General features: G+C 39.7%; 1 protein-coding gene across 1 annotated transcript in view; it reads right to left on the reverse strand.

Moving 5' to 3' along the window:
• Positions 1-12315: 12315 nt before the first annotated feature.
• The window catches only part of NEIL3 (nei like DNA glycosylase 3), a 41503-nt gene continuing 41231 nt past the window's right edge, over positions 12316-12587 (reverse strand). The window contains exon 10 of the mRNA XM_036838472.1: positions 12316-12498. Within this exon, the coding sequence (XP_036694367.1) occupies positions 12316-12498 (183 nt within the window). The remainder of the gene's footprint in view (positions 12499-12587) is intronic.

A 12587-nucleotide genomic window follows, 5' to 3' on the forward strand; every position in this document is an offset into this window, starting at 1 on the left:
GTAACACAATAATAGTGGGGGACTTTAACACCTCACTTACACCAATGGACAGATCATCCAAAATGAAAATAAATAAGGAAACAGAAGCTTTAAATGACACAATAGACCAGATAGATTTAATTGATATATAGGACATTCCATCCAAAAACAGCAGATTACACGTTCTTCTCAAGTGCGCACGGAACATTCTCCAGGATAGATCACATCTTGGGTCACAAATCAAGCCTCAGTAAATTTAAGAAAATTGAAATCATATCAAGCATCTTTTCTGACCACAACGCTATGAGATTAGAAATGAATTACAGGGAAAAAAACGTAAAAAGGACAAACACATGGAGGCTAAACAATACGTTACTAAATAACCAAGAGATCACTGAAGAAATCAAAGAGGAAATCAAAAAATACCTAGAGACAAATGACAATGAAAACACGACGACCCAAAACCTATGGGATGCAGCAAAAGCGGTTCTAAGAGGGAAGTTTATAGCTATACAAGCCTACCTAAAGAAACAAGAAAAATCTCAAGTAAACAATCTAACCTTACACCTAAAGAAACTAGAGAAAGAAGAACAAAAAGAGGACTTTGAAAAATTTCTTAGGTACTTTTGAGCTCAACATTTTATGATTCGTTGATACTCATTGCTGAACTTTAAAAAATTGTTTTACTAATAAATTTTCTGTAAGACTGTTGGAAAAAAAAAAAAAAAAAAAAAAAAAAAAAAACCCGCAGAGGCCCCTGAACTGATCTGAGGTTTAGAGAAAGCTTTTATGGGGATCCCTTTGGTTGATTTACGCTTGTCTTACAAAGGGGAAAGGGATGGAGGAAGATGAGAATAAACACAAGTTGAGGGAATAAAATTAGATTAATACTGTGCATATAGTGGTGAGAGTAAGTAGCTCAAAAATGACCTGTGACAAAACAATTATCCACAGAGAGACTACTTAGAGGACTATTGCTAATACTCCTTTAAGAGTGGCTCCAAGAGAGGCTTACAGAGTGATCCACATTCCGGAGATGATGTACTCTTCAGAAGTGAACGCCTTCCGAAATATTTAGACCAGACAACAGCTTTGAAGATTTTACAGCCCTGGAGTTGACCAGGGATCAGAATTACCTATGCTCGCTCCCGAAACAAGATGAAGACTTCTGGAGACGTGTTCTGGACGCATGCAGCCCCTTTGCAGAGTGCTGGACAATCAGCTACAGCGGACAAGACCAGTCTGGGGATGCAAGACCGGAAGACGTAAAGGTGGAATGACTGCGAAGTGATGCTGAAACAGAGCATTCTCCTGTACTTTCCTATTGGAGGCAGAGAAGGGTTACTGAAAAGTTTTAGGTCAACCAAGCACATGCTCTAAGTGGGTCTCAAGGGCACTCGAGCAGAAGCTGCATTACCCAGGAACGTGTTAGGAGTGGGGTGCCGGGACGTAAAACATGGAGTGCCAACATCCTGTGCTGTGTAAGAGAGAGGAGAGAGCCCGCATGTGTCAGCTCCCCAGTCAGAGATCACATCAGAAAGGGAGCAGGGGCAGATGAAGCAGCAAATAGATGAATCTTGCAAAAACACAGAGAAAATATTTTGGAGAGATGCTCCAAGGATTGTAAAGGGAACCAATCTTACTGGGGCTAAGATTATAAGGCATTAAGCATTGATTCTTTAAGTCTGTATCCCTTAAACTTTTATTAAGAAATTATTTGTTTAGAGTGTTATGCTAAATGTTATGGGGGGTTTACCAAATCCTGCCTTTTAGAAGTTTACAGTTTCACATATGCAAGATTTGGTGCCAAAGCAGCTCAACAGAAAGCAAATCAGTACAAGACAAGATGGATGGAAGGAAGGAAGGAAGGAAGGAAGGAAGGAAGGAAGGAAGGGAAATTCTAATGGACTGTGTACAAAGGGAAGGGTTAAGTTTTTTCTCTAGGTCTCTAGCTTCTGAAATCTTAACTTTAGTGAAACATTGTTTTCTTCTTAGTTCCCATCCCCTGTGAATTGTTCACTTGACATTCAAGACAGAATACTTCACACTCCAAGATAAAGACTATTTGTTTTGTTTTCTTCTAAAAGTCTATTGGGGAGTTTTAATCAAGGAGCCTTCAGGGGAGTTTTAATATGTATCAAAGTAAGGGGATCCCATTTTAAATAACTATGTAGTGAACCAATCATTGCCCCAAAGTGGGAAGGTAGAAAGAAAAGGAGGTTTAAAAATGATGGACGGGAAACACAGCAGAGAGCAAGGGCTGGACCGCTTTCAAAAGACACAAGAGGAGAACACAGCTGAAGATCACCTGCAAAGAGACTGGCATGTATACATTATTTAATTATGCAAATACTTAATGTTAAAACCCCTTCAGAACCACAGTATTTTAGACTTGGAAAGGGATTTTAGAAATCTTCCAGTATAACCTCTTCGTTTAATGGCTGAAGACCCTGAGGTCCGAGAGAAGTTCAATATCTTGGCGGAGTGAGACTTTCTTTAGCGGCATTTATTGTTACCATTTAGAGGCAGGGCTGGAGTTAGAAACGAGGCGGCCTGACTCCCAGCGCATTCACTGTTTTCTCCAACCTCACGTCCCCATTTCACGTCAGATTAATTTACCTGTCAGAGCACACTTAAAAAAAAATGGTCACATGTTTATTCTAGTATATTAGATTAAATGTTGTCTAAAACACACGCAGACACTCTGCTCCAGCACAGCGGTTCACAAGCTTGAGCTTGCAGAGAGGTTACCTGGGGAGCTTGCTGAAGCGGGCCCGTCTGGGCTTGCATCCTGCAGCGGTTACCAAGCTCGAAGGCGACGCTGATGTGGCGGGCTCCCATTCTCATCGGCACGTTTCCGAGCCCTGGCCCTAGGGGACAGACAGTAGTGACAGTAAACCGTTCTTGGACATCTGGATGAGAACAATCAACAACTTACGATGAGTGAACAACACGGGAAGAACGACCAGCGCCAGAGTTACTTGGTTAGCTCTAGCCATCGATCAGAGGCGCCATCAATAGCCGCTTCCCAGGCCAAAGCGCCTTGCACAAACCTTCCTCTCTGCCGACAGCCTCCTGCGTCCCACCCGGCACGCTCCTCATCCCCAGCCTTGCCCCCTGGTGTCTTGCAGGTGGTCATGGGAGTCCTCTCCCCTATTTTCTCTTCGAACCCCGTATCTCTGTCACTCCGAACCGAGACTGCGATTGCCGCTTTGAACGCTCACTTCCCTGCGAAGACTTTAAACTCCTTGAGGCACTGTTCTTCATCTACACTTTCGGCCTCGCCCAGCAACAGGCACAGAAATAACATCTGTTGAATGAATGCTTTTATAAATGAGGATAACTCGAGAGAAAACAAATATAAAATACATATGATAGAACTAATTCTCTGTGAGTGAAATGCATGGTTCTTAGTTGTATGTTTATTACCTTTTATTTATCTATGTATCTGTCTATCCATCTATCCATCCATTTTATCCTTAGTAGGGCTATAAATAAAATGAAAACTTCTGTCAAAAAACAATAAGCGGGGCTTCCCTGGTGGCGCAGCGGTTGAGAATCTGCCTGCCAATGCAGGGGACACGGGTTCGAGCCCTGGTCTGGGAAGATCCCACATGCCGCGGAGCAACTGGGCCCGTGAGCCACAACTACTGAGCCTGCGCGTCTGGAGCCTGTGCTCCGCAACAAGAGAGGCCGCGATAGTGAGAGGCCCGCGCACCGCGATGAAGAGTGGCCCCCGCTCGCCGCAACTGGAGAAAGGCCTCGCACAGAAACGAAGACCCAACACAGCCAAAAAATAAAAATAAATAAATTAATTAATTAATTAAAATAGTAAAAGAAATGAATTATAAAAAAAAAGAAAAACAATAAGCATGTGAACATGTGTAAATGTCATTTCACGTGATATCAAATCTTTAATGCAAGTATTCAGAAAGTACCACCCAAAAGTTTAGCACCATTGATGATAATACATTCATTTATTGCTGTACTATCTCCTCTAGAGATGGGATTTTACAATGTACCTTCTCCTCTAGGGTCTGAGATTACAGTGGGAAAAAAAACCTTTGATAGAACCTGAGGTCCTTCTAACCACATCCAGCCCTGCAGGAAGTCAGGCACTGAATTTAGTTGATGACATTCCTGGCAGGACCTAAGCACCTTCCAGTATACTCATTTCCATTTTAAGAACTCTGAAAACTTTTGGAATTTTGCCTTGTTATTAAATCTATCATCTCATGTTTTTCTGGACTTGTATGGAATGAACATGATTCTTTTTCCCGTCAGTCCCTCAGATTTCTAGATTGTTATCATGGTCCATCCAGCATGTTTCCTTTAGTTAAAAAGGGATAGAAAACAATGAAACTGTGTTTTTTGCATTTTTTAATTTAAGAAATACTTATCAAGTACATTTATTAATTCAAATGCAACTACATATTTACTGCATATATCATCATTCAGATACATATCTGAATATAATCTCATTCAGAAGGGATATATGGGAATGATATACACTCATTAAGAGAACTTTACAAATTGACTTCTGTCTTATCCTATTTCAATTTCCAATTTTACAGGAGCTTTTTGGTCATTGGTAGTATCCTTGCTTCCATATTTCTCATTTATAGAATTATATCCACATGAACATTAGGAATATTATCATCAGAAGAAAATGTAAAGTGGCCATCTTGCCATCCAGCCTTAGAATCGTCCTTGATTTTATTTCATGGTGACGCTCCCACCCAGTTCAAGACATAGCTGATACACCTCCCTTCCACTTGAAGTCTCCATGTCTGTTAAAAAATGAGATACTTGAGTTTATGCAGCTGTTCACGAGCTAATTATCTGCAATCACTTCTGATTACTTAATAGGCCATGGTAGGATGTGTGTTTGCTGCTATGCGGAGTTTACACATTAGGTTTTAATGCGCTGATATGGTTAATTGTGCTCACTGCTGCTTGCTAATAGACCATTCCTGAAAACGAGACCATATCTCAATGGAATTTGCTTGTTTATTTAAATAAGTAATAACTACAAACTCAGATCCTAGATTTAGTGTTTACCGTTTTAAGAACACACTTTTCTTTTTTTTAGTGCTGGTCATTCCTAATGCATTCAAATTATTCAAGTTTGGAGAAAACAAGTTATTAAACTAATGAGTCCATAACCAACTCAGATAGATTTAACATTTTTCCTGCTCTGTTCAGTTTCCTAAATTGTTTTCTGCCATTGACAGCAAAATAAATTCTTTTTAAATGGAGCTAAACACTCTGAGTATAATAATATAATGAGAAAGATACATGCATATGAAAAGCAGATGAATATTTATTAATATGTAAACCAAGATGCCAAGGTGAGCGATTGGGAGTGATACAGAGATGTGCACACGGACAGTAGGTGTGGAATTGTTGTAATGAGACTGCTCATTTGCTTTGCAGTTTTGCATTTTATGATAGCATTTAGTCCAAAAGCTAGTGCTTAGTTTTAAAAATTTACAAGGCTGTTCTTTTGTTGACTATCCATATATTTGTGTTTCTGATTGCTAAAAATGGAGGCATAGTGTCTGTATAGATGCTTTAGACATTTCTCTTTGTCTTTCCCTTTCTGTTCATAAGATCTCTTTTTTCCTACCATCACTTTTTCATTTCTTCATCTCTTTTAATTTCCTGTGTTTTCCCCTCCTTCACTACTCTTTTATTAGAGAAGCAAATATGATTTGAATAATAAATAGAAAGTATTTCAAGCCCAAAACCCTTGGCTTTTATTCTGCAACTTCCAAGAACAGTAGGGTTCATCCACTCTCCATGTGTTTGGGGGCCTTGCTCTGCCTTGTCAAGCACTGGATTTACCCCTTTAAAAATAGATTTCAGTGAATGGGACTCTATGCACTGCTGGGGCCCATCACTCTGGGTGAAACTGTGCGACCCAATGACCTGCTTTCCCAGAAACACTATATGCAGTGCTTCCATGCGCTCAAAGCCAGAATCTCTTCTGCAGTCAAAGAAATAGGGAGAGAAGGGGATGCGAGTGATTGTGGTTGATAAAGATTTATACTCATTGTTGGGATATATGATTTCTATCTAGAATAATGGATGCCTGGATTACTATGAACCTTTGGGTCTCTCAATTCTTCATGAATGAAGGCTTTTCATAGTTCTTTCATGTTTTGTATTCCTAAATTTCTGATGCGTCACTGGAAACTTAAAACTGAGTCCACCGTCTTCTTCCTAATACCTTCTTATAAAGTTCCAGGCTCTCCGTTCCCCAAACACAACTGCACTTCCTCCTGCCCCCAAGCTTTCCTCCTATTGCTCCCTTCCATCCCGAGTCCTTCTCTGTCTGGTGAAATCCACATCCTTTTTTAAGGCCACCACCAGTGCTATTTCCTCTCTGAAACCTCCCACGATAACCATTGTAAGGGTAGGAGGAGGAGTAGGAATAATGAAGATAAAAAAATGAACTCTTGTGTTTTGACGGCCAGGGATTGTGCTCAGCCCTTTAAACCGATACAGCACTTTATCCTCAAAACAGCGTTGGAGATGGTACCATCGCCACCTAACAGGTGAGGTACCTAAGACTCAGCACACAGTATCCCAAACCTAATAAAATATCACGTTCAAGGTCACAGGGTCAAGGTCAGGGTCGGGGGGGGGCAGGCTTTGAACTAGCAGTCTTGACTCCAGAACTCAATTGTTTTCTAGAATCTAAGTAATTAAACACTATACATACCACCTTGCACAGCACTGGCAGAATAATTCCTTTTTTCATTTGTTCAGAAGGCCCACTGGTTGCATCATTAACCCAGCACAGGTCCCGGTGTGCACTGGTTTGCTTGTCTGCCATGGGCTCCCTAAGGGGAAAGAGTGACTTTTTATTTTTGTATCCTGGGAACAAAGAACTGGCCCATCTTAGGAACTCCATTTGTAGCAGCAAAATGGAATGAATTCTTCCTTTACAGATTTTCCCCCTGTATTCTCCTTCATATTCCCTATGATCTAGCCAAACAGGACTCTTTGCTATTCCCCACACATTCCCTGTGCTCTGAGCTTCTTTGCTTACGCTGCACCTACACTCTGAAATGCCCTTGCACATAGGCAAATCTTCACCAAGGTGAAATTCCAGCTGCTGTCTCTCCTGAGGCATCTCCAGCTCCTGAATCAGGCGTGGGCTCTCCTTCCACACTCTGCTTACAGAGCTGCTATCCCTTATTATCTCTCCCTCATTTAGGCATTGGCAAGATCTACTTTAAAAATACGTATCATTGAATTTTTCACATAGTAGGTGCTCAATAGAGATTACTTGAATTAAACACTAAGAAGTAATTTAAACCAGTTGACTTGGTTTCCTACAAAATGAAGAGGTTAAAACTCATGGGCGTTGTAAGGGGTACTCACATTTTTTTTCATCTCTATATGTTATGAAACACAGGGTAGCACTAAGGCAGCCTTATGCTTTCTTTCCTTTCCAGTGAATGCATACCCTTTGATCTGATTAGTTTGGGCCTGTCCGTGAAGACTTTCATTTAAATTACCAGGAAGATTTAACAGCTTTTGGACACCAAGGAATTTCTTTCTCTTTTATAATAAACCGGTGACACTCTTTTCAATGACATTTAAGTGACTTCATGTTTGAATAGTGGTAACAAGGTTAACAATGTTCAAAAGACTGACATGATATTAAACCTTTATCTATTAGATTCATCAAATGTTTACCAAGTTTCTATTGTGTACAAGGCACAGTCTTTGGTAAGAGTCTGTGAAGAACAAAGAAGGGTTACATACAATCCCTTAGGTGAACATCAGGAAACGCAGACAGGACAAGTAATACAACACAAGGCAAACACTAGCATAAGCTCCAGAAGAGATATAAGTGCTGGAAAGATATACCAAGAAAAAGGAGGTTAAATTTTTTGGAAACTCATTGGAACATTAGTTCCTTCATCCCACACCCCAACTTGCTAATAATTGTGGTCTAGAGTATACGATGGCAGGTACCTTTAGAAAGTACATGAAAATAACAGATTTTTTAAAAGAATTTTAATAGAAATTAAATAAATAAAAGCAATGGAAAGTAATGGAGATTTCAAATAAATTTATAGAAATTTTAACATGACAAATTTTAGAGAAAAAAAATGACCACAATCTTATTGTCATCTGACAATTATTTTCGTTTGTGTACGTTAGATATTTGTACATATCAACAACACGCAATTCTGGGTACAGCCAATTTTCTTTAATACATGGAGAGGGGAGAATCTTATTCAGAGCATGCAAACTTCATTCAAACCACAGCCTGCGTGACACATATTTCTGACTTAACCTACAGCCAGCCAGCTTTCTTAAAGTGTAACATGAGAAATAACTGTAACAGATATCACAGGGCAGTCAAGAGGATGAAATGAAAGAATCTATGGAAAGTGACAGCAGCTGTCACCAAATAAGGGCTCAGAAACAGTGGCTCTTAAAATCATCTTCCTCATTTTTACCCTCTCTCTCATTGTTTTCCCCCAATCATGAAAAGCCTTTATATTCATATGCTATGGTCTGAAGTACCAAGAAATAGGCAGGTAAACTCCAGAGAGATGAATACCAGCAGACCACACAGCAGCTTCCAAAGGTTCAGACAGTGATGAACAGATGCAGCTCTGAAGGCTGACAGCCCGGTCCTGGTTCTGCTTCGGTGGGAACCAATGTTGTTGATGCGGAAGATAACAATACCAGTTCCCCCACCTGGTGGCATAAGGAGACACAGCACAGTGGCTTCTGCCCACACCCCTCTGCAGAAGATGTCCTAGAAGCACCAGGCAGCCCAGGGAATCACCTTCTGTGTCTGCAGACAGCACCAGAGGGCTTGATGAGGACCCACAGCAAAACCAGAAAAAAGCAGACCAGAACTGGATTGCAAAGGCTCCGAAAACTAAGCTGTCACTGGAAATAAAGCCCACAATGTAAGTCAGAGCCTACACACTTAACTAATCTGGACGACTGCATGCTAAAATATAATATTTACATAGGACCTAGAGCCTTCTAACATAATAACAAACATCCAGGATACAATCAAAAAATCACCTGTCCTGCCCCAAACTGAAGAAACCACATCTGAAGGAGAAAAGACACTCAACTGATGAAGATACTGAGATAAATCAGATATTAGAATTATCCGATAAGGATTTTAAAGCCGACATCATAAAAGTGCTTCTGGAATCAACTATAAATTATCTTGAAACCAATGGAAAAAATGGAAAATCTCAATAAAGAAATAGAAATTATAAAAAAAGGACCAGGTGGAAGTTATAGGTATGAAAAATACAATTATTGAAATAAAAAATTAGCTGGATGATCTCAATAGTAGAGTGATGAAGACAACAGAGTCAGTGAACTTGAAGACAGATCAATAAAGTTTACTCAATTTGAATGAGAGTGGGAAAAATAGACAGGGAAAAATAAATAGAGCCCAGAAATCTGTGGGACAATAACAATCTAATGATCTAATATTTGTATCACTGGAATCTCAGAGAGGAGGAAGCGTGTGGAACTAAAAAAGTACTCAAAGAAATAGTGGTTGAAAACTTCCCAAGTCTGATAATAGATATCACATGCAGACACTTAACTTTTTACAATTAGAGTTAATATAGAACCACTTCTCACAAAACGTAGAAAACTTGCAACTGTATAGCTCCTTTGACCTCTTTATGCTACAGTTCTCATATCTACATGCATTATAAATCTCACAAGACTATGTTGTAACATTTTTTTGCTTTGAACAGTCCCATGTATTATAATGAAACTAAGAGACAAAAATAATATTTTATATTTATTTAGATATTTGCCATTTAAGAGTTTCTCTATTGCTTCTTGAAGATTTGAATTTCCATTTGGTATCGTCTCCATTTAGCGTTTACGTCAGTGAGCACAGTTACAACAGCTGCTTTAAGATCCTTGGTAGATTCCAACATCGTGGTCATCTTGGAGTCGGTCTTGGGTGTTAGTCTTTTCTCTGAATGTCACATTACTCTGGATCTTCTTATGTTGCATAATTCCCGACGGAACCCTGAACATGTGAATATGATGTGGTGGAGGCTCTGGATTTGGCATATTCCTCTAGACAGGAATATGATCCTGTCTAGAGGAATGTTGATCCTTTTGTCTAGAGGAATGTTGATCCTTTTTTCCTAGAGGAATGTTGATCGACTTTTGTCTAAGGACAAGTGGATTCCAAGTGCAAATTCTCTTGGTTCAGTTCTTTTATCTATCCAGTTCTTTCAGCTGCTCTGTGTTGTCTGCCCCACGCCTGTGTGTGTGGTCCAGGGGTCATTCAAGGTCATGGGCAGTTTAGACACAGAACTTGGGCTCCCCATCTTGGAATCTCTTCTGAGATTTCCCCCTTCCCGGTGGCTGTGGTTGGCCAGACTGTCTGCTGGCTCTTCAGCCCAGAAAGACTCTGGGTTGAAACCGACTTTGTGCTGCCCTCAGGATAAAAACTGTAAAACCTGGGAAATTACCTCCAGGCAGTCCCTTCTTCCACATTTTACACGCCTCCAGAATCTGCCTGCTTTTGTTCACTCTCCAGTATTGTTTATTTGTCCAGAATCTGAAGCTGGGTTCAGCTGGAGCTTACTCCACAATGGAAGCAGAAACCTCCTTAAGATTTTGATGGGAAGTTTCCTTAAAACTCGAAATTAAGTTTGGAAGAATGACATTTTTTAAACATCCATTCTTTCCAGTCAAGATCCTGCTTTGTCTATCCATCTGATTCTTTGATGTTTGTCAGTAAAATTTTCTTTGTTTCTTAGTAGATAAGTCTCTAAACTTATTATATTGAAATCTATTGTTTCACTTGCCTATATTTCCTTGTAATTAATTTGCTAATTTTTGGAGACTGGAATTTATGGAAGCTTGATTTGCAGTAGGCCTTCTCCCTTGTTGTTGTACAATTAATTTGTAGTTGTCTTCTGAATACACACTATGTGTACTTCACATCATGTCACTAAGACCATCAATGGTCCAGTCTCATTCCTGGTTTGCTCTGTAGTTATTACCCTGTTGAGCAATTTAGGTGAAGACCACTGGTCTTAGGTTGGTTCTAATTGTGTCTCTTCAGGGTAGAGTTCAAACACAGGACGATGAATTATGCTCTGTCCCTGCTGGTAATTTCGTATGCTGTTAACTTCTAGAGCTCTGCATGGGCCATTTAGTTTTAGAAGGGGGAAGGGTTCCAGCCATCTTCCATGCTGTCTTTTTTTTTTTTTTTTTAAATAGATTGAACCAGCTCTGAATGGAATTTTCCACCAACATGCAGAAATGCATTGATTAACGTTTTTCTTTCCTTTTGGGAAATAATAATACCTGAACTAAATTTTTAAAAAAAGGAGAGGAGTTAAAATAAAACTAGAAATAAAAAAATAATATCACATTAAGCTTTTGAAGTGAACTTACTTTTAAAAATTAATTAATAGGTATTAAAATCAAGATCAGAAAAGTTTAAACCGACTTCTCTTTTAAAGACATACAGATGACTTCTTTTCTTAAATGTTACTTTTATATTCTGAATCCCCACAGCTTTTCACAAAAATGCATTTGAAGTTTGGCATGTCTCTAGCATCTAGAGGAACTTGATGTTTTTATTTATTTGTTTATTTGTTTATTTATTTAATTTATTATTTTTGGCTGCGTTGGGTCTTCGTTGCTGCACGAGGGCTTTCTCTAGTTGCGGCGAGCCAGGGCTGCTCTTCGTTGTGGTGCACGGGCTTCTCATTGCGGTGGCTTCTCTTGTTGCAGAGCACGGGCTCTAGGTGCACGGGCTTCGGTAGTTGTGGTGCGTGAGCTCAGTAGTTGTAGCTCGCGGGCTCCAGAGCGCAGGCTCAGTAGTTGTGGCGCATGGGCTTAGTTGCTCTGCGGCATGTGGGATCTTCCCGGACCAGGGCTCGAACCTGTGTCCCCTGCACTGGCAGGCGGATTCTTAACCACTGCGCCACCAGGGAAGCCCTAGAGGAACTTGATGTTTGTTAAATAGAAAAAAAGAAGAAAATATGATTTTCTATAACGAAGATCCCATTTCTTACATTTCATTTAAGAAAACAAGAAGTTTCTTTAATCATATGTTATGAACAGTGGTGATACTTGAGAAATTATTCATTTCAGACAGAATACCTTATTATTTTATTGTACTGCATACTCCACTCCTAAAAAAAAAATCACTGCTTCCCCAAAGAAGTTACAAGAGACCAAGAGCATACTAAAAATACTTTATTGTCATAACTAAATGCATTAAATATACATTCTAAATGGAATATATTGTATATTTGATAAAATGAAGAGTTCTCAAATATTGCAATAACTTTAGCATCCTGGAATAATGTTTATTCCTGGCCCACTTTTTGCCCATTGGAAAAAATTGCACTGTTTTTCCTTCCCAAGAGGGCACACAAAAAAATTCTTTCCATTATTAGGTCCAATCTTCAACACTGTTCTCATGATGGAGCGTTTGCCATGGCTGCAGAATGGGAAGGACAAATCTGCCCACTGGGGGGGAAAAAGATTGTAAAGTTTAGATGGAAGGTAGAATGACAGACAGGCTGAGCCTCGGCGCATTTGATTAGTACTGTACTGTC

Source organism: Balaenoptera musculus, chromosome 21, assembly GCF_009873245.2.
Source record: "Balaenoptera musculus isolate JJ_BM4_2016_0621 chromosome 21, mBalMus1.pri.v3, whole genome shotgun sequence".
Classification (NCBI taxonomy): Eukaryota; Metazoa; Chordata; class Mammalia; order Artiodactyla; family Balaenopteridae; genus Balaenoptera; species Balaenoptera musculus.